The 23627-nt window shown below is 43.0% G+C and overlaps 1 protein-coding gene across 1 annotated transcript in view; it reads right to left on the reverse strand.

Moving 5' to 3' along the window:
- The window catches only part of LSP1 (lymphocyte specific protein 1), a 77053-nt gene extending 55942 nt beyond the window's left edge, over positions 1–21111 (reverse strand). Inside the window, exon 1 of the mRNA XM_035121504.2 lies at positions 20874–21111. Within this exon, the coding sequence (XP_034977395.1) occupies positions 20874–20950 (77 nt within the window). The 5' untranslated portion in view covers positions 20951–21111. The remainder of the gene's footprint in view (positions 1–20873) is intronic.
- Between the last annotated feature and the right edge of the window lie 2516 nt (positions 21112–23627).

Genomic DNA, 23627 nt, shown 5'->3' on the forward strand with positions numbered 1-23627 from the left:
ATGTAGGAATGCTAAAAAACGACATGTGCCTTTAACTATTATATTTTTTACTAATGCGCTTTTATGTATTTCTGTGGCTTCAGTGCACTGATTTGGAGACTGACAACCAGCCAGTCACGGAACATGAAAATAGGGAAAGAGTTCATGGCAAGAACAGATACTGCATGGGAAATCCTAAATATTAGTCCATTCACCTCCTTTAGGAATCCCAAGAAGTGCTAGGTATTTCCTCAACCTATATGGTGGTCCTTTTCAGATACACTTTGAAGCCATCACATTCTTCTGGCTAATATTTAACTTTTCTGTGTTTTCCATACCAGTTGATATCTACTCTTTTTCAAGGACATTTTCTCTTCTATTTAATTTGCTAATCTGTTCTCTGTTTATAATTCTACCAATATATATCTGCAGGCTATGCACAGTTTGTGACGCAAAAATGAAAGTGGTACTACTGTAGATGGATCCACCACTGTACACTGTGATTTGCGAACAACAAAAGAAGGAAAGTCCCTGCTTATCATCTCAGCTTCCACAATGGAGCAGTAGACAACAAAGGAAAAGAATGAGGATAATGGAATGAATAGGTGCAAACTTCCTTCTACTTTCCTTTCCTTTCATCGTTTTCAAAAGGTTCTTGCCATTTTGTTGATGAAGAAACGTGCCTGATTCACACACAAAGATGCAGCGTGGCTTCATAAACCGACTTAGTGGTGTGCAAAAATGCTGCTCAGTACCTTAGCTGTGATTTGCTTACTGCCGCTAAATCACATGAACCCATGGTTTGTTTTTGGCTTACAAACCTTGGTTTGTTTTAACTACGGTATGACTTAGTGTCAAATGTAAAGCTAGCCCACTTTCTTAACCTTGGTTTGCTTCACCAGACAGACACCAGATGATTATCCAACTACAAAGGCTTGAGCCAAGAGCAGCTGGAAAGCAAACCAAACTCCGATCACCTGTAAAATAGCTCTTGTATGACTCATGTCTTGAACCACAGCTGGGGGAACTTTTTAAGCCCAAGGGCCACATTCTGTCCTAAGCAACCTTTTAGGGGCCACTTGACTATGTTGGGTGTGGCCAGAGGCAAAAGTGGCCATAGTAAGGAATATGAATTTTACCTTTGTACATTAGGCTAGTTTCTATACAAGCGCTCCTACCCTCCATACAGGCAAAAGCATCGAAGAATGGTGCAAGAAGGGCTGATGAGGAATGAGGCCTGAGGAGAGTTCTGAGGGCCAAATGAGAAAGGCCTAAAGGGCCACATGTGACTCCATGCCACTCTCAGACCTGAGGTTCCCCATTCTTGGCTCAAACAAACCAATAGTGTTACATGTATACCAGATTATCTTGTTATTGGTAAATTAAGATTTCTTAAAACTAAAGAAACCCATGGCACCTTGCTAGAGCAGAATCCCTCTGCAATCAAGTTAAGATGAAGACATACTTTGCAAGAGATCAGTTGCAGGTCAGCTAAGGCTGCCATACAAGCTCAAAATATCTGTATCACTTAGAGCAGCAGAGCCTTTGGCACGGTGGACAAATTTTTCTTTCTTTCTCTCCACTGAAATCATCTATATTGGAATATTCAGCTTTTGAAATCTACAGCCCCTTATGGAAGTTTTGCAGAAACTGAGGTTTGGGAATTATATCTTTTCCTAAAGATTGGACGTGCTGTAAAGATTTGCTAATTACATGTGTCTATCGTCAGGGGGGTAGGATCCCATTAAATACAATCCCTTTCATTTAACTAGGGCATTAGGTTAAAGGGCTGAGCGCTTTAAATGATAATCCCCATGAAACTAGAGCTTTAAGAGCGGTATCCCATCCTCATTCTTTCAATAGCACTTGTTTGCAAATACTGTTGCAATTCTCAGGCAGAACAGCTTGGTACTGGGGGCAAGTTCCAAACAAACTGTTACTACCCAAGGGCACAATTCACATAGCCATAGGATTGCAAAAGTGGAAAGTATCTCAACTCATTACAATGAGATGCATTTCTCGATACCCAATAATCCTACCAGATTACTCTGTATCTACAAAGCTATTGTGTTCCACGCAAAAGACACAGGGACATCATCCTTTGCAATGAAAAAGCTTAATAAAATAAAGTTCGGTTACTCAGTTCATAGCAAAGGGGAGAGGAAGACAGTAGGTATGAGTGAGGTATAGCATGACAGATGTGCCAGCAATATATGCCTCAAACACATAATCTAGGAGTAAATTTAAATGTGCAGGTATCACAAATTGTACCACTTCAGACTCCAAGCAGGAGTTTTCTGCCTGATGCAAAATGGTGCCTCCTTCCCCGCTTCATCCCATGTATAAAAGTGGACTAGACCAGCAGCTGAATCCTACCTCAACACTGTAGTACGCATATGATACGTTTGTATCAGCATAGAAAGGTAGGTTTTGTAGCTCAAGCTGTGGGGTCCTCCTGAATCTGATTTTTGTTTCACACTTGGATGCATAGTGTTGTCCCTGGAGCACTCAGTGACTCAGCTCCTTTGGACAATGGAAGACTGGTTGCCCACGCATGCTTCTATGTTTAAGAAGGAGGAAGAACAGCAATGTTTGCAAACCACCGAGAGATCATTAGGTTGAAGCTGATCTCTAATTGCTAAGAACCGATGATTGTCCAGGAGAGAGTGAAGAGCCTGCCCAGAAAGTTCAGGAATTCCCCTTTGACTGTGGTAATGAAATAAGCCCATTGCAGTCCCTGCGTCATCTTGCAATGACCAGGTATACACAGGTGTGTTATGTTAGTCCCAGATGATAAAAAGACACAAACTACTGGAATGATTTGGGTATGGCCTCCTCCAAATGCTACTTAGTATTCCAGCGCCTTTTGTTGCCACTGCCTTTGTGAATGTAATCCTCACGTGTATGCCACAACAGTCCCCATGTGTACAAAATATGGATGTGCCCTTAAAAGCCTCTGTATTTATTAATGTGATATCCAGTGGGCAACTTCTGCTTTAACCTTTGAATGCCTGGTGAAAACTTTTCTATGGCATCAAACTTATGCAAGCAATTTAAGAAACATCTTCCATAAGAGCTAGATCTTCCATCTTCAAATTTATGATTTGAAATTTTCACTTGGGGAACCATTTTCATATTTTTGTGATATAGTGGGATAAAAGTATTTCTTAATTGATCAATTAGCAATTGTTGGGGTGCAGATATGGAGCAGTAGGCAGGACTATTGCTGGGAGCAAAGTGTTCCTGTGCCCAGCACAGATGCTTGCCTCCTACAAAGAGTTTTGCATTCTGCAGCCACATTAGGCCTTAGTTCTGGAAAAGCACAGAGAATGTGAAGAGAAACAGGAGCAGGGTGAGGGGGAAAGATAAGGAGAGGTTTATCAAAGAGTCTTGGTGCCATTGAGGCTTGCTAATGTGGAGATTTTTTTTTTTAAAAAAAATGAATCTCCTTTGAGAGTTTGCATTGGCTAAATTACTGCAAGTGACTTTAGTTTGGGTCTGTGACAAATTGAGGTAAAGGGAAAAATGCATACTTGTGGCCACTGCCCAGGCAGTCAGGAAAACACAATGTAAATATTTTCATAGCAAGTCTGAACAGCTTTGTGTGGCCTGTGAGATGAGATTCCGTTTGTCCCTCAGCTCTCCTATAGAACTGAGAGAGAGGCATGAGAGGTGGAGAATTAGGATTTCAAGGCATATATTTCTCACCCCCTCAGACATTTCCTTCCTCTTTCCACAACCTCTACTCCATCAAACTTTGCCTGCCATGCCCACCCCTAGCCCAACATCCATCTCTGGAACTCTGGAATAAAGCTCCCGATACTTCGTCCAACTCATGATGAAGCAACACGTTACATTTAATTTCTGACAGACCCTTTCTTCCTTATGAAATGTTTAAAATTCTCACAAGAGAGATGTTGACTTTGAAGGACAGATGGTGGGAGGAAAGACACTATAAAGAAGGACTCTTGGAAGAGTGTGATATAGTCAATTTATATAACACAAACAGCATTGAACTGAAAATAATCTCTATCCACTATGGTTTAAAGTTTTTATTACAGTACTCATTGCCTCGCTGATGGTTTTTCCTAGCTGTCCTGTTAATATTTGGAGGGGGTATTCAAATTTCCAAAATATTCAATTTTCATATCACTTAAAGAAAAACAAAAGCATTTCCTTGTCTTTGCTTCACAGTCAAGTAATCATCGCCTCAATATTCTGTCTTTGTAGGCTTCTCCTCATTCTTGCCCTTGCCATCTTTCATCAAGATCAGGGGCGGCTAACATGTGGCAGGAGTTTTTGGACCACAATTGCCATCAGCCCCAGCCAGCATGAGACCAATGGTTGGGAATTAAGAGACTGTACTTATTACGGTCTGTACAAAAGCTCAGATAAGCACACATCAATCAGGGTTGGGGCCATTTGGTGTGGTCCATGCATTCACACTCCTTGCTTTGCCATCTGCACAACACTTAATTTATCTAGAAATATATTGTTTTCATTTAACTGAAATGTTAAGTGTCCCCTGCAAGATTTTCTATCTTCTTGTTGTTTAGTGGTTCAGTCGTGTCCGACTCTTCGTGACCCCATGGACCAGAACACGCCAGGCACTCCTGTCTTCCACTGCCTCCCGCAGTTTGGTCAGACTCATGTTGGTAGCTTCGAGAACACTGTCCAACCATCTCGTCTTCTGTTGTCCCCTTATCCTTGTGCCCTCAATCTTTCCCAACATCAGGGTCTTTTCCAGGGAGTCTTCTCCTCTTCTCATGAGGTGGCCAAAGTGTTGGAGCCTCAGCTTCAGGATCTGTCCTTCCAGTGAGCACTCAGGGCTGATTTCCTTCAGAATGGATAGGTTTGATCTTCTATCTCATGCAGGCATAAAGGTCTGTTATATTTGGGTCCCCTAAATCAGAGGTGGTCAATGTGGACCCATCAGATGTTGTGAACTTCAACTTCCACCCACCTAAGCCAAGCTGGTCAATGGTCAGGGATGGTCAGAGTTCCTTCTTGTTTGCTTCTTCCTTTTTATTTTACATTGCTTTTGAAAGTGTTTGAAAGTGTTTTGTGTTTTCCTCTCTTTATCTGTATTTTCAGAACAGTTGGAAGGGGTAGCATTTTAGTTGATAAAAAAAATAAACAGATGTTTATAGTGTTTTTCTGATTTTTCTGTTTTTAGAGAGAAAAAGCTTTCCTTTCGGAAGTTTGAAAGATTGGTATGCTTCTGCCATCTATGTTATGTGTATATGATATATGCAAATCAGAAAAGAATTGCTATCACTTGCTTTCCAGAACAGGGACTGTAATGGTCTTTTGTACTGTACTAAAAAAATCAACACAAGAATCCTCTGTATAGTCAATATACCCTATCAAAACCAATGGACTTTCTTCTATGCAGAATTTGGATTTTTAACGTGAGGTCATCACAGTGAAAATTGAAGCAGTGGCCTTTACTCTGGATAAATTAATCCTGAGCATTTTTGTCTCTGGCACTGCTTATCATCAGGTCAGGCTCCACCCACTGCCAACATGCACCCCCAGACCGATGACCCCCTGAGAAAATGTGGCCACCAGCAGAAAAAAAAATGCTTGTCTAATCTTGTTTTAGAGTGCATACTTTTGAGGCATGGGTTCTGTTCGGCTCCATGTTCCGTGCAGCACCGAGCATGCTTTCACTAATTATATGATAAATGGTAATGCTAGCAATATCATGTATATGATGAAGAGTTTGCAAAGCAAATTGGCTCACAGGAGAAACCTGGTCTAAACAAAGACATTGGATTCTTATCTCATTATACATGATAAAGCTATCTTTAGCCATCTCACCCATTGCTTTTCCTGTGGGACCAATTTGTAGTCCTAAACAGTCGTAAATTCTTCCTGCAAGACCAAATGTGGTCATAAAAAGTCCTGTTTCCCACCACCCTTTTGAGTGGTGCCCCCCACCCTCTCACTATATGTGGGGATATGGTGACTTCTGTTTAAAAAATATTTTTTTATTTTGTTTCGACTACACCAGACCAACACGGCTACCTACCTGTAGTTTGATCTTTATCATGCTGGAGTGAGGAAACCCTTCTATTTACTTGGAGGGCCACATTGTCCTTGAACCTCAGAAGTCATTCTGTTGATTTAGTTTCGAAAGATCGTCCTGTAGATGAGTCATTCCTTTAGACCCAATTTTTTCAAAGTTAGGTAAGAGTAAGGTGGCATAAGGTTACCAGGGAGTTGCTGTAACTTTAGTGAGGGCAGTGTCCCTCAGGAGCTTCCAAACTTGCATTCAGCCCAAGAATTTCCACCGCTATTGGGGCAAAAGTACAGGAGCAGCATAGAATCATAAGGTTGGAAGGGACCCTGAGGATCATCTAGTCCAACCCCCTGCAAACACTTAGCTTAATCACGTTGTTGACAGCTAGATGCACAGCAAGTAACACAAGGTAAATTCTTAAGCAGCTGCTGCAAGCCTCCTTAATGTCCTAATCCAGGGGTTTGCAAGTTTACCTCGCCTGGGCTGGTTTACTCCAGTGGAGATCCCTCCATGGGACGGATCACACGCGCGGCTGCGATTTCCGGTGTTGGCATATGCACAGACACAGTTTTCGGCGTCTCAGCATGTGCAGACGTGATTTTTGGCGTCTCAGCATGCACAGACATGCTTTCTGGCACTGCAGGAGCGAGTCCCCGTGCCGTGCTGCACCGGTTTAGTGCAATGCGCGGGGACTCGGCTCGGTTCGGGGACAGCTCGTGGGATAGTTAAACAACTCCCGTGCACCGCTTGTGGCCCATGGGCCTTGGATTGCCTACCCCTGTCCTAATCCATCCTTGTTAATTCCTTGTGGGTGATTCAGGTGTGAGACGGGACAGACTGCCTACTCTTTCCATGTGTCTTTTCTAAAATGTTCCAAGGAAGGAGTGGAATACCTTGTTACTGAATACCGGTAATTCCATGAATGTGCTCTGAAAAAGTAGAAGAGGGGGGAGGAGAGGAATCCATCCGTTTTTAAGAATGATTTTACTCATATGCCCTGAAAAAGTAGAGGGAAGATCCACCCCCTTTTACCAAGTTTCAGCCATTGTAGCTGAACAGCATAGAACTTGAAAAGTGCTAAAGGTTATCTAATCCATATTAAGTGATCTTGTCAACAAGACCTCAAGAGTACAATACGGGAAATAGGAAACTGTTTTCTTTCTTTCTTTAGAAAAAGAAGGAACCGCTTGATGGCAGATATAACAGCACAGCCACAAATAGTGCTTTCTGAAATCAAGATTCCCCTTTGGAAGTGAGTCAGAAATTAGGTCTATGGAGAGTTTGCCAACAAGCTATAATTTTTCTCCAGAGATCCAGAGCAGCCACCACATACTGTACTCTGTCTTTAATGAAAATTCCCATCTGTGGGACAAGAGCTACCATTTCTCTCTCTCCCTCATCATCCCATGTATGCAAAGGGGAAAGAACATATTTTCCACATGATCTGGAGCAGGCTTCCTCAACCTCGGCCCTCCAGATGTTTTGAGACTACAATTCCCATCATCTCTGACCACTGGTCCTGCTAGCTAGGTTTCATGGGAGTTGTAGGCCAAAAACATCTGGAGGTCTGAGGTTGAGGAAGCCTGGTCTGGAGTGTTATAAAATGAATCACACATATGGGTGTTTAGAAACAGACCGGAAAAACATACTGGAAGCTTAGGGATCACAGAAAATTTCTGTGATATTAGCATTTATACACACAGATTGTTGCATCTATATACTGACACAAACCATGACTTGATGCAAATGAACAAACATGCAGGTTGTTGGAACAAAGATCATGGCAGCTTCACTCTTCTCCTAGTCTCCCTGGCTAAGCCATGGTTTAACTTTAACTTATGGTAGCATGATGTCTGAGCCTGGCCTCAGGGTTTGTCTCACTTCAGATGAACTGTGAGTCTGGGTTCAGAAATATTGCTAAGCCAAACCATGGCTTAACCCAGGTTAGCAGGGGGGCTGGGGGAAGAGGGAGAGTAAGAGTCACAGCTGTTGCTGCACACAGTTTTGACTCTGGTTCCACCCACCACTGGCATGCAGCCCATGGAAAGTTGTCCATGGGGAAATTTGACCCTTGGGTTGAGAACAGTTTTGGACCCCTGCCCTAAGAGATGTTTCCCCCCCATGGCAGGACCAAAGTGATGGAATCTGGTGACAGTGATCATATGTTGTGAAAGTGGACAGTGGACATGCTAATTTTCTCAGAACAATTTTTCTTTCTTTCTTTCTTTCTTTCTTTCTTTCTTTCTTTCTTTCTTTCTTTCTTTCTTTCTTTCTTTCATTTTTACATGAGATGAACCAAAATAAAAGTGAGAAGGTGGATAAGGCAATTACTGTTGTTATTTGTAGGGACTTTTGTTTCATGCTTTCTGATCAATAAAACCCTAAGCTACTACTAACAACAACAACAACAATAAAAGTGTTCATTGGGAAACTGGAATCTGGGATGCTGCACTGGAAAATTGCCAAGTGTCCCATCAATTCTCTGGATGCTGCAGTGATCAACTGCTGACAGATTCTGCCCCCCCTTTACTGTTAAATGCCACCCCAATCTCTGAGCGGTGCAAGATTCTAGGAGTTACTGGTGTTTACCCAGGTTTTAGTTTCACTGGAATGAGGGGCAGCAGAGATTGTGGTGTCTTTAGGATATATGGTTTATTTACACACACACACACACACACACACACACACACACACACACACACACAACCTGAGCCTAAGTTGGACAGGCTCACATTATTAACATCCGGCCAAGAAGGTTCTTGCTTCTTCCCTAGCCACAGCCTTGGATTCCAGCAGCAATCAGGCATGGCTCTGTCTCTCAGCTGCCCAGCCAGCAGCCTCCTTCTAACTTCTAGCTCACACCACTCTGATCTTTGTCCTTCTAACTACCAGAAAGTTGAGGGATGGGGGCCCACCCACTTCCTCCCTAGCACAGAGCCACACCCTGAGTGCAGGACATCACATGTGATATCTACCCTTGGCCCACCCTTCCTTTAAAAGGCTGCGCATGCAGGAGATACATGCACCATTGCACATGGCTTCTGTGATACTGAGGGGTGCAAACCCAAGGCAAACCTGTGATCTGTTCATGTGTCTGCTTGCACAAATGGGCATAAACACAGATGCACAATGAACCAGACTTATGTTTTAAAGATGCAAGAACTGAGGTGCACCACTGGGCTATCCTCATATAACTTCCTTGATTCTGAAGTGCGTGTGTGTAGGGGACAGCGACAGCCGTATAAAATACAACTTTATGTAAAATGTGTGCAAATACTTCAGAAATAAGGCAGCTGCTCCTCACGAATCCCTACTGAAGTGCCTAAAGCATTTTGCCTTCATTCATCCAAAGAAGAGTAAAAAAGAATTAGCAGCAACCACAAATCCACAGCACTCTCTGTTTATTGTGCAAGAAATGCACATTTTGTTTCTCATTTTGCTGTGTCCTCACGTCTCCCCTCAAGGTTGTGCTTCTATTACAAAGATAACTTATTTTCAAGATCTCAACGCTGGGAAAATGCAGCCTGCTCTCCAGATAGTGCAATTGTCGCTATTATGGGTTCTGCCGTGTGGAGTGCGGTTATGCAATTTGCACCGGCCATCTCTTGAATATTATTTGTGATGCAATTAATGAAGAGTGATAGCACCACAGCCTTGCCATAGATCTCTGCATGCTCAGTCTTCACAATCTGACATGATGATGAAATGCCCCTTGTGCTGATTAGGTGCAATTAATGCCTCTTGGCCCTGATGTGGCTACTTTTAAAATGAGAAATTATGGCATGGTGAAGGCAGGTTCTTGTCGCTGCCTAATGCAGTCAATAGATGACAAAACAGATTTGACTTTTCGTTTGTTTATTGATACTTTCCTTTTAGTAGCTGGGGGCAGCTTTTTCCTGTGTGGGAAGAGGGGGCCAGGTGGGGGACGGGACTTTTGCTCATCATGACTCCCCCCCCCGCTTTTAATTGCATCAAATCTCCAGAGAGCCCCCAGCAGCCCTACCCGTTGTGAGAAAGACAACTCCGACTACTGAAGCCCAGGATTAAGATGCTCAAGGAACTGCCTTGCACATCTGGTGTGCATTAAGATGGATACATTGACAAAGAAAATATACTCCAATCTGAAGCAAGAATGGGGTTAACCCCTTCCCTTCGGCGCTGAGAATGGCATATCAGAGGGAACAATCCTAGCCTTATGGTGAAGGCAGTGAGCTGGGAATGGGGAAGCCGGCCTTCAGCTTCTAGTTGTTTTCCCCAACATTGAATGGATTTTGCTGAATATATGAAACATCAGTCTCAAAACTTCTAAACAAAATTTTAGAAAATCTTTCCAGTAGCACCTTAAAGGTAAAGGTACCCCTGACCATTAGGTCCAGTCGCGGACAACTCTGGAGTTGCGGTGCACATCTTGCTCTATAGGCGGAGGGAGCCAGCATTTGTCCACAGACAGCTTCCGGGTCATGTGGCCAGCATGACTAAGCCACTTCTGGTGAACCAGAGCAGTGCACGGAAACAGTACCTATTTATCTACTTGGACTTTGAGGTGCTTTCAAACTGAAATAATAATGGTAATAATAATAATAATAATAATAATAATAATAATAATAATAATAATTTATGTATACCCCGCCCATCTGGCCGGGTTCCCCCAGCCACTCTGGGCGGCTTCCAACAAAATATTAAAATACAGAAATCCATCAAACATTAAAAGCTTCCCTAAACAGGGCTGCCTTGAGATGCCTTCTAAAGGTCTGGTAGTTGTTGTTCTCTTTGACCTCTGGTGGGAGGGCATTCCACAGGGTGGGTGCCACTGCCGAGAAGACCCTCCGCCTGGTTCCCTGTGACTTGGCTTCTCGTAGCGAGGGAACCGCCAGAAGGCCCTCGGCACTGGACCTCAGTGTCCGGGCAGAATGATGGGGGAGGAGACGCTCCTTCAGGTATACTGGACCGAGGCCGTTTGGCTAGGTTGGCAGGAGCTGGGACTGAGCAACAGGAGCTCACCCCGTCACGGGGATTCAAACTGCCGACCTTCCGATTGGCAAGCCCTAGGCTCTGTGGTTTAGACCACAGCGCCACCCTCGTATCTGAAGAAGTGTGCTCATACCAATACCAAACTTAGTTGGTCTCTAAGGTGCTACTGGAAGGATTTGGTCCCAATTTGGTCCCAGCGGAGGCCATTAAGTCACGTCCTGAGTGGTGGGCTGGAATTCTGGCCAAAGTTTTTGATGCTATAAACGCCACAGGTCTCATTCCAAGTCGTGGAAGGAGGCTATTATTATCCCAATTCACAAAAAAGGATCCACCGCTAACTCCGGGAACTATCGTAACATCAGTCTACTTTCAATCCTAGGGAAAATCTATGCCCGCTTTCTGCTGTCCAAATTGACCCAGTGGTCGGAAGAGTCCAACTTAATTGGTCATGAACAAGCAGGTTTTAGACCCAATCGCTCCACAACGGAGCTATAATTCTTTACCATCTTGCACTGAAATACTCTACCCCTAGTCGGGGCCATCTATGTGCTGCCTTTATCGACTTGAGGGCAGCTTTTGACAACATCCCCAGAATCACCTTATGGGTAAAACTCGCTACCTGGGGCATTGACAGAAGACTGCTATAGCTTATGATTCAATTGCATGAGGAATCAGTTGCCAGAGTGAGACTAACTCCAGCAGGTGAACTCACGAATTCGGTGCCTATAAATAAGGGAGTCCGCCAAGGCTGTATACTAGCTCCCTATCTCTTTAATTTGTATATAAGTGATATAAGAAAACCCCTAATCGAGTCGCTCGTCAATATTCACGCCCCCCCGCCTTGCGGATTATCGCTACCCACTGCTTCTGTATGCAGACGACGCAGTAATTCTTTCCTATTCTCGAGTTGGCCTAAATAGAGCAAAGAAGATATTTGTTTCCTATTGTCAAACCAATCAGTTAACCACCAACCACTCTAAATCCAAAATAATGATTTTCTTCAGAAGCCGAAAACAATACAAGTGGAAGCTCGATGGAGCAATAGTGGAAGAAGTTTCCAAATTCCAATATTTAGGTATATTTTTTCAACAAAACTTGAGATGGAAAGCACAAATTCAATATCTCCTCAATAAGGCTAAAACTGTGTCCCACGCACTTCTCCAGTTTTATTTCACAGATGGGGCTCTGCATATGCCTTCAGGGTTGAAGGTGTTTAATGCAAGAATAGCTTGCATACTCGCTTATGCTGCACCACTTTGGGCTGCCTTGGCAAATTTTTTCCCTCTTGAGACCCTCCAAAATCAATTTTTACGCCGCCTGTTGAAACTTCCCTCATGTGTGAGCAATGCGGCTATACGTCTGGAACTGAAGATCCCCTCGCTAGAGACACTTCTGTGGAAACGGGTTTTCAACTACTGGCTAACACTCTGGCACAGATTACCTGATTATTATCTAGCCCAATGTTTATGGTGTGACGAATTCACCAGTCCCTGGGCCAGCAAGATCCATGCCAAACTTTTGCTTTTTGGAATCTCCCCCCTAGAAGCTTTAAATTTTGATCTTACCACAGCTAAAAAACTTATCAGTCAGAGATTGGATGAGACAGAGTTGCAACATAATCTTATGTTGGGGGGGGGGGTATGTTCGCCTTGGCATATGGGCGTTACTCCCACACATGATGTTCCAGCTTATTTATCATCCCTCTCTATTGCCAGCCATCCAACGTCCTTCTTCACAGATTCTCTAAGGGCCGAGTCTCGGTTTTATGTTCCTGTGAAAACCAGTCGACGGAATCCCTTCAGCACATAGTGTTTACATGCCCTCTGTATAGTGCTGTCCGGAAAAACCTATTGAGTCCATTAGTCCAAAAATTCTCTGGACTTCCAGTAGAGACTCATCTCGCCCTATTATTGCAAGATACTGATTCGTTTGTAACCTTGCAAGTGGCAAGATTCTTAACTTCTGTTCTGTCCTATAAGAGGCGAAATGGATTGTTACATGAATCCTGAAAGCTCTTACCATATCGTTTTCCCTAATTTTATATTATCTGTAATTATTATATTTTTAGTTCTATATTTATTTTATTAATTGTAAAGCAAATATGTCTTGCTGTGTCTATTTTTATGTGTACCTATATGAGCTTAAAGCTGAAATAAATCATTCATTCAAGGAGCCTTCATATTCTATGGACTTAATGTTCTCTTGCCATTCTATGAGCAGCTCTCTAGGGTTGCCATACATCCAGATTTTCCTGGACATATCCAGAATACTGCAGTCAGCAGCAGTGTCCAGGTGGAAATCAGGGAAAATTTAGACGTATGGCAGCCCACTGCAGCAGTGCCGTTTTTGCCACTTTCCCATAAAAATAGCTCAAAACCGGCATAGCTCAACAACTTTTCAATCCAGATTTTCACTGTTTAAAATATGGCAACCCTATCTAAACTGTCTCCAGAAAATAAAACATTTTAGCAGGCTTGTGAAGAGGTAGAAAATGGCAAAGCAGAGCCTGCCCCCTTGAGGGCAAGCAAGAAAATACGTATGATTTCTGACTGCTTAAAATGTGCATGTCCCTCAGGCAGAATGAATGGTTTTTTCCCCCCATGTGTGAAACAGAACAGTCTCAAAGATTTATAGCCATGGCGCAGATTCCTCTAAAACACATATTTTGGCATAACCATAGCCTGTATGGTTGTGCACATGGCGATTTGATGTATGCCGAGAAGCAAAACATGAAATCAGACTGGGGTGCAAGAGCTAGCGAAATCCTATGCATAATTGAGAAGTTTGTTCCACTGAGTGCAATGGAGCTTTCTCACAGGGAAGAGTGTTTAAAAACACATCCACAATATGACTGCATATGGCTGATCTCCTGTGCTGTTTTATTAACTTTCCTAAAGCCAACACACTAGTTTTTGTTTTTTTTTAAAGAAAGTAGTTGCTATGACTGTCTAGTTTAATCAAAGCAGGAACAATCTGTTCCAGAAAAGAGTTCTGTTCTACAGTGTGCATGTTCATGATCTGCACCCCCTTGTGCTACTGCAAGAAAACACAGCAGCCTGGTTTGCCTCTAACACTAAGCCATGAGTGGAGAACATTTGGCCTCCAGATGTTGCTGAACAACTCCCATCAGCCCTGACCATTGGCCATGCTGGCTGGGGATGGTGGAAGTTGGAGTCGGGCTACATTTTGAGAGCCAAAGATTCCCCACCCTTGTGCTAAGTCAAACCATGGGTAAACATGAATATGCAAATATATGAGTACTCACAGCAGAAACTGCAACCACTTTCCTGCTATAGTTCCCCAGCAGTTAGAATTCTACTACTCAATACTAAGCAGTCATTTCCTGTTTAGAAAGTGGCTAGGATTTTACCTGAACCATTCAGCATTGGGTTGTTTCATATATGGCCACAAACATATGGGAGAGGTGAGGCTTACGCTGCCAGCAATTATCAGAGTCCAGAAGCAGGGCCTTCTCAGTGGTGGCCCTGACACTGCACAACTCACTGCCCAGGGACTTTAGCCAAGCCCCCTTCCTCATGGCTTTCAAGTGTGCTCAGAAGACCTACCTACTTGACTGTTTTGTCTTAATGTAGCCCTGTTTTAAAATTGCTTTTGAATTGTATTGTAGCAGTGTGATAATGTAAGCCACTTAGTGAAAATGTTTTTTGCTTTGAAGAACAGGGAATCGGTACCTAATTTAGATCACTCAAATGATATGCTGAACAAAACTATTCTGCATTCACATCATACAGGAAAGTGCTTGCAGTTGTTTTAGACAAGATCGTGGTTTGAAACAATCTCATATCCTCTTCCTGCATGCCCTGCCTCTTCTTCCTTCCACTCCCTTGGTGGATTCTCCTTTTTTGAATTTAGATTGTAAGCTCCATGTACATCAGTGAAACCATATAAATGATAATGATAATAGTAATGAGTTCAGTGTTGATGTTCCTGTGTTCTTCTGCAGGTTTTCTTGCGATTATACTCAATGAATTTTTCTTTTCTTTTTGCTCTCTCACTCTCCAGTGGTATCTCTCCCATTTGCCTCTAGATATGTTGGTGTAACTTAGGTGCCATGGTCCCTTGATATACTTGTGTCTGTCATTTCCTTGATCAGGTATGTGTTTTTATGACCACCACTTCATTTCAAAGAATTGTAGAGTTGGAATGGGACCCCAAGGGTCACCTAGTTCAACTCCCTACAATGCAGAAATCTCAACTAAAGCATCCACGACAGATGGCCATCCAACCTCTGTTTGAAAACCTCTAAGGAAGGAGAGTCCACAACCTTTCAAGAGAGTCCATTGCACTGCCAAACAGCTCTTGCCATCAGAAAGTTCTTCCTGATGTTTAGTTGGAATCTCCTTTCTTGTAACTGGAATCCATTGGTACGGGTCCTACCCTTCAGAGCAGGAGAAAACAAGTTTGCTCCATCTTCCATGTAATGGTCCTTTAGATATCTGAAGATGGCTATCATATCTCCTCTCGATCTCCTCTATTTCAATTGTATGATTATTTCAACAAAGGTCTCATGAAAACACACTCCTTTCCTGAAGCTATGGAAGAATACTGTTTCTCCTGAACTTCAGTTGTCTTCATAACCTTCATCTGGGAAGCAATCCACCCAGTGCATTGCTTGGACAAATACTCATGCATGGTTCATTTCAACACTGAAGAGGTTATCTGTGTGATTTATATGCATGTTCTGCATATCTCCATCTGAAACTCTCTTGAAGATCTGCAGGTCATGCAAAATTACATGCAGCACCAGCCTATGCATGTTTACTCAAAAATAAGTCCACTGAGACTTATGTTTCTGCTAGGTTTGCTTATTAAGGAGGACGAAGAATGCCAGATTGTCGGGGACTATCAAGTCTATTGTTTAAAATGTTGTATTGTATCCTAAATCAGTAGAATCCTGTTCCAGATTTCTTTTAGTAATGAGTATTTTTCTTTTTAATTGCAAAAAATATTGGACATATATTGAATAGCACAGTGGGTTATGCTATTAGTCTATATTTTATGATGCTTTGAGCTGTGTCCCACTACTTCGTTGTACTGTTGTATGAGTTATGATGGCCTTTGCTAAAGCAACAACAACGAAGGTTTGGATTTGGTAGGTATCTTTCACATCAGAGTCTGAACGAAGCAAGAGAAATGAATCTAAATTCACATTCTCATTAGTTGCTACTATCTCCCTGCCTTTGTTAGTCTAGTGCTGTTGCAATTTTCTGGAAATACTTCAGGCTTAACAAAGCAACACTTATCTCAGTGTGTTTCTCAAAGGACCTGAACTACATAAGTCAGACGTTTTTCAGAAGCTTGATAATGAGAATTCTTTTCTCTTTGCTTTCAGGGGAAAGCTCCGGAAGATTGATCAAAGTGATCAAAAGTTTTTGTGACTGTAACTAAATAGTTTTTACAGAGAGTGTTACACTGATTCTCAGGAGCGCCCACATCCCCTTGTCGCGCACTTATAAAATCACTATCATGCTAATTGTTAACCGAGACATGACTGGAATTTTGACTGCACAAAGTAAAAATGAAGGGAGAATCTAAAGCAAATAAAGAGTGGGAAACTGCATTCTTTAAATGGACTGATAACTGGTTTCCTTGTAAGCTGTCATCATAATTTGCGTCTCACTGCAACAGTCAAGCTGTATTTCAGCTTTTCCTTTTGTTCTCTCAAGTGCACCTCATTTTTCACCGAATTTTCACCAGGTTTTTAGTACAGCCATGCACGCTTGAGTTATACATAGAGCTGCAACTCTTCTGCCCCACCCTCTGGAATGCAGCTCCAGGGGTCCAGAGATACCTCACTAGATATCAGCTTTCCCAGACAATCTCCTTCCAGTGCTGGATATTCTTAGCAATTGCTGTAATCTTACTTAGGACTCTCCAAGTCTCCTCTAAGGGATCTAGAGAATTCAGGACAGCTGAGGATGAACGTGGCAAAGGAAGGGATGGAGCCTGCTGGCACAGCAAAGCTTGCCTTAATCGATGACCATACATGGGCAGCCTCCAAGCTTTGTAGCGCATTGGAAACGAGAAGCCTGAGTAGGAAGGCAACCTTGAAGGTTGTGCAAGGATAGTTGATTGTGTCTGTAAGAAGCTATTTTCTAGTGATGTACCTCCCAGCTTCACAACAAGAGAGGTGCTAGCCTGCCTTGTAAGATTTTGGCCTGTACTTACGTCAACCCAATGTGCATGTTCTCTTATTGTACCAGCTTTAGTGGGTGAAAAATGAAGTGGCTGGCTATAGGTTGGTACCAGCTGCAGGAAATGCATCTTGCCACTGGTTTCAGGAAGAATCCAGAGTGCTGAATTTAAGCTTTGTAGTCCTTTGTCGCTTAGGAGTGTGTTGTCCAAAGGACCGTCTACCTTACAAATGCGGCTGGGCTTTAAGATCTTTGTCAGAGCTCCTTTTCTGGGTGACTTCAGTGAGGGCTTTTTGGTTGGTGGTGCCCTGCTTATAGAATGCTATCCCTGGAGAGGTCTAGCTGGCACCTTCGTTGCAGTGTTTTGTGTTGGCCAAATGCACGGGAAAATGCACAGGAAAGCATGGCATAAAATTGTGTGACGCAACCATCGTATATTCCCCCGGAAAACAAATCAGATTGAATACTCCATTTGTAGCCAGCATCATATGAGCTCCTGCAGCATCACCCAAAAGTTTTTAATTGGCAATATCAAGGAACTAATGGAAAGGCAAATTCTGAGAGAAATGTGAAGGGTTTTTGGTGTTTTTCATGGTGAGATATCAACATGCACGAATGACCCCATATAGTACCAGGGGAGAAGGAGGTAGGGATATAACACATGAGTTTCCATAAATTATCCTTGCCTACTCCTGTAAAAAACCAAGATCATGGCCACTGGTCCCATCACCTCCTGGCAAATAGAAGGGGAAGAAATGGAGGCAGTGAGAGATTTTACTTTCTTGGGTTCCATGATCACTGCAGATGGTGACAGCAATCACGAAATTAAAAGACGCCTGCTTCTTAGGAGAAAAGCAATGACAAACCTAGAAAAGCATCTTAAGAAGCAGAGACATCACCTTGCCGACAAAGGTCCGTATAGTTAAAGCTATGGTTTTCCCAGTAGTGATGTATGGAAGTGAGAGCTGGACCATAAAGAAGGCTGATCGCCGAAGAATTGATGCTTTTGAATTATGGTGCTGGAGGAGACTCTTGAGAGTCCCATGGACTGCAAGAAGATCAAACCTATCCATTCTTAAGGAAATCAGCCCTGAGTGCTCACTGGAAGGACAGATCCTGAAGCTGAGGCTCCAATACTTTGGCCACCTCATGAGAAGAGAAGACTCCCTGGAAAAGACCCTGATGTTGGGAAAGATTGAGGGCACAAGGAGAAGGGGACGACAGAGGACGGAATGGTTGGACAGTGTTCTTGAAGCCACGAACATGAGTTTGACCAAGCTGTGGGAGGCAGTGGAAGACAGGAGTGCCTGGCGTGCTCTGGTCCATACGGTCACGAAGAGTCGGACACAACTAAACGGCTAACCAAAAACACTCCTGTAAAGCTGCCTGTGACAAAATGCAAGTACCGGTATGCTGAGGAGCATTGTTATTTGCTTCAACAAAACTTTATAGCAACAATTCAAGGGGAAAGAGGAACTGCACTAAGCAAGCCTTGTGGTTACCCTAAGAGGAAATATGCTGCTCACAGAATCAGTTTCAAGAAAGAGAAGGAGGAGGAGGAGGTTATAACGAAGAGCCATTTTTATCCTTGCATATCCTTTCTTGGCATTTTGTGCAGAAGGGAAGTGAGTGACTAGAAAAGAGCCTTGAGTCTTTGCAATCAAGGGAGTGGCTAGGTGCATGTCTGAGTCCTGCAAAGACTTCCTCAGGGATAATTCCTAAGTGGATTGCAAAAATGAGGCTCTGTGACCGATTCCCTACATCACATTTTCAAAATGCAAGGGGTGGGCATGGATGCAGAGGCGAAATGCAACATAAGAAGCAGAAGTCAGAGGCAGTTAAAATAACTCATTCCTTGAGCTACTCACCACCTTTAAAATAGATTATGGTTGTCACTTTTCATTTTGGCAAATGTTCTCAAGATCACATGGACCCATTCATCTTTAACAGACCTCAACCACTATTTTGTTCACTCAAATCCATCAATTTAAAACATCAATCAAAGGGGAAGAGCATTTTCCAATATTTGCCCTGAGGCTTATAGGAGTGTGCTTACAATTCTGTGCTGATTTTTGTCCCTTATTCCAAATTTTCTAAGAGGTCTACCTTCATGCAAAATTTTATAGCAAGGTTAAAGCAGCTGTGGGCACAGGGCTGTCTCCACTGTCTGTCCAAAAATATCACCTTACATGTGAGCCATAGGTCTGTGCCTATGACATTAGCATGTCACCAAAAGCAATCCCAAATCAAAACTGAAAGATGTGCCAACATGGTTAAAGAATAAACTGGCTGCATGCCCACAGATCATGTGAACAGACTTCCATTGATATGCAGTGATTTTCACTTTTATGATGAAGGGAAATAAGCCATTTCCCCTAGCCCTTGCAAAACATGAATCAAGCACAGCCTTTTTATCCCTCAATGCTGTTGGCGCAAACAGCAGCATTGCTTCCGGGGCGAATTCTGGCTTGCAGTGTTGAAGGAGAGGAGCGGCTTTCATCAAGACCACAGTGCAAGGGGAAATTGTAAAATAAAAATCCCCCTCTGCATGCCACAGTCCCAATCCTGATCTGCTCCCCTTACCTGTGTGCTATTTACCTCCTCCACCACCCTGCCGCCACCACATGGCTCCCTTTTTTTGATGCTGAGAAGATACAACCTTTTTTTTATTCAGGTTAATACTTAATGCTGAACAATACTGTTTTTTGTCAGGGACATCTATGAAACATTTGGAAGAGTGGAGATGCATGGCCACATCACTTTGGCACTTGAGATGTGCTCTGACATGCACAGATTTCCATCTTCTGATCCCCATTGTTATTAGGGCCAAACTAGACCTGATGGCAGCAGCTCCATCAGTGCTTGGCTGTGGAGTGCAGAACCCTTCCCCTTCCAACAACTTAGCGTTTCTGCAGCTCCCCCCCCCTGTCCCCCACTACTTTCCCACAAGTATTTCATGCTTCCCAGTATTAAGAGTCCTGCTTGAGGCAGAGGGATGCAGCATCAAAGGGGAACAGATTTTTGGGGTGGGTCCTGCCATGCTGTGGGGTGAAGTGGACTGCTTGGGGGGGGGAGTAGGCATTTGGTGCCTGAATGGCGCAACAAAACCTTCAAATGGTTGGCCTTGGCAGCAGAGGGTGATTTCCATTGGGGCTATGCTTAAGGCAACAAAATGCCTTGAGGTGCTGCTATAGATTATGATGAGGTAAGCCATGGATGAGGGGAGGGTTCTGCACTCCTCGCCCACTTGTCCCATTTTGCTCCTTAAGCTAGACTTCCCACCTTTTCACATGGCTGAGGCAGGTCAAGATTTAATATCTACTCTCAGCACATCAATCTTAGCCCTAATACTCAGCATTTACATAGCACCTTATGTGCGTCCAAAGCACTTAATCATCCTACCACACCCAAGCACATTCACATGGTGAAGCTGTACATCAACAAGAGCATCCCAGCTCACACTTCTCACCACTTCTACGCTAAAACATTATTATTATTTTTTGCATGAACAGCAATGACTCAGAAACTCAACTGTGTGAAGCATGAATAAGTTCCCCCAAAGTAGTCACCAAACCTGGTCTACAGATCTCCCACCGACGGATTTCTTTTTAGATAAGCCCCTCCCCTTTCCTATCTTTCTTTTTTCACTTTGCTAATCTTGAAACTGTCACAAGACATGAGGAGAACGAGAAGCCGAAATGAGTCCTGTTGAAGCCGAGACATGCATCAAGGCCCTTCCTTACCTTTGTGCCTCGCCTTCGGCCCCTTCTTCTACCTCAATCTCGCACTCGACGTCCCTCAGACATTCCGCATCTGCCATTTTCTTTGCTTGCGAAGAGTGTGATTGAGTCAACTGGCTCTGTAGATGGTTTTGTAAGAACACGGAGCAAGCGGTTGAGCTCTCCCCACTCTTCCTGTATTGACTCTAAAGCCAGCAGCACCGGATATCATGTAAGGCTGAAGGTGCGAGTTTGTTTTTCACTCAGAAAGAACAGCAACAAAAAAAAAAGAGGAACAAATTTCCCCACCCACCCTAAGATGCAGGCCGCAAAGGGGAAGAAAGAATGATAGCCGTTTGAAGAAGAGTCTTTGTCCTTTAATCAAGCTGAACCTCACAAATGTTGCATCAGCAGCCCCTGTTCCTACATGTATGGATAACTCATATTCTCTCTCTCTCTCTCTCTCTCTCTCTCAGTCTTATCTATGTTTTGTCTATGTTAGGATCCTTAGAGCAAATAGCAGGGCTGGGAGATTGGGCAGTTGCAACACTGCTTCAGCAAGTATCTACAAGCAGCATATTTGAAGGGATGGAAGGAGGGCCAAAGTCCACGGCCTGGCAAATTTGGAGCCAAAGGAACACCAGAAGGGGTTACACAGGAGAGCAGAGAGAGCCACTTAAGTCAGTTGGAGGGTTGGTTGCAAAATGCCTCATGGCAGTCAAGCAACCGCCATGACACCCCAAAAGTTATTGATTTGTTGAATGCATTTCTACATGTCACTCCTCCATCATATTTAATTCCCACAACAACCCTGTGAGGTAGGTTAGGCTAAGGGGCAGTGACTGGCCCAAGTCAGATGGCCAACTGGGGATTTGAACCCTGGGTCTCCCAGGTCCTAGTCCAACACTCTAACCACTAGGCCACACATACTCTATTGCTAACTACCTTAGTAATTGTGTTGCTCTGTATTGCCTTCTGAACCCAGCCTAAACACAAAAAGAGGGGGCTGCTGATGGCCCCAATATGCAGCTGTGCTATAGCAAGTAAAGTGGATTTGTTATACTGAGCTCTTTGACTATGAGCAATGGATTTACTTCCAAGTAAATGTATTCAGGATTGATGTGCACGTAAGCCGATTGAAAAGCAATACGATAAAACCTGCTTAATACTCTTGGCTTAGCTTGTAGATCAGTCAACCCAGAACTGGAGTTTGTGATAAAAAGGAACAATCTCAAGTAGTATTAACAGTTTAAAGTTATTCTCTTCAGTAAATCTCTAAAGTATGTACATGTATATATAAAAATAAACTTGAAGAGTTGATCGTTTATCTTTTAAATCGTGCCTTTTTTTTAACTGGTTTGAGTCTTTCAATTAATGAATCAATTAAATATGTATATGTTGCATTTCAATTGCAGGTAATTTTCAATATCTTTAATAAAAGTAACAATTTGTTTTGATTAAATAGCACATATATTTTAATTTGGAAAGTCCCTTTGATCACATTACATGGATTAAAAGATGCATTTAGTTTAATACGAGGTTGTTAGTCCCCTTCACAGAGGCAACCGTACTTCAAAATCACCATATATAATTGGTTCATAATTGACATTTGAATTGTTGTGAGGAATCAGTTCATTCTCCCAGCTTTAGCAAAACACATTTGTTGAGTATCAGTGAATATTTTAATCTGCAGGTCCAAGGCTTCTAGCAAGTTATTTATCCAGACAGCTCAGAGGACAACAAACTGAAACATCTGGGTGGAGTGGGGGAGTTAATGAAAGGCCTTAGAAAAAAATTGTACATAGATTGGTCTCTAACTCTCTACTGCAGCAGATGAAATGAGAGATGGTGGGGTAACCTCACCAAGCAGTCCACCACTTACTTCCTGTGCCCTCTTTTCCTCTGTGTTGCTACATTTTCCGTGTTTCTAAATCATGCTCATGGATGAAGCAACTCCTCCGAAATGGCTTGGACAAGAGGACACAGTTCTGTGGGCCCCTCAGGTACTGTAGCTGAGAGCACAGGGTTGTCAAATCCCTTGCACAAGAGATGAATGAAGGTGATGAAAGGAGAGACAGGAGTTACATTTAGAGCATTTAGGCTCCCTGATGACTGAGATAATGTATGTGCAGTGCTTTGAAGACTTAGTGCAAAGCTCTGCATGTCTGCTAAGAAGCAAGACCTGTTGAGTTTAATGGGACTTTCAATATTTTTTCACATTTATTAAAATATTTCAAAACCATAGCATTTCTTCCAGCAATTCTACCATATTTAAGTGTCACATTAAAATCCTGTTTACACACACATACGCATTCACACACTTAAATTATTTACTGTGTTAATATTCTGCTAAATTAACAAATCAGAATATTTATGCAGGAGAAATAAACATATTTTTGTTACCTAGACTTTGTAGCAATTCTCTTGATTTTTAAAGAACAGGCAGTCTTTAATTCAAAGACAATGCCTTCATCCAGTGAGCCTCCCGCACACCAGGATGTTTTACGGCTGGCTGCCGCTGTGAGCCAGGAGTTCCCCCGCTGCACAGATGATCAGCACTGTCAAGTCCTGCCAATGTTTCTCACCTTGTTAGGAGTGGGGGATGTGAAGCTCTGGAGTCAATCACCCACACCTCACACAGGTAATGATTGCTGTGAGAACAGTTGGCACGCACCAACATTTGTTTCCACGTGTGGATTGCCCATGCTGACTGGGGCAAGTATTTCTAAAAGGGATGTGCTCTCCATGGAAGCAGTGTGAAACAGATGCATGACATTT

The sequence above is a fragment of the Zootoca vivipara genome, chromosome 1 (genome assembly GCF_963506605.1).
Source record: "Zootoca vivipara chromosome 1, rZooViv1.1, whole genome shotgun sequence".
Taxonomy (NCBI): domain Eukaryota; kingdom Metazoa; phylum Chordata; class Lepidosauria; order Squamata; family Lacertidae; genus Zootoca; species Zootoca vivipara.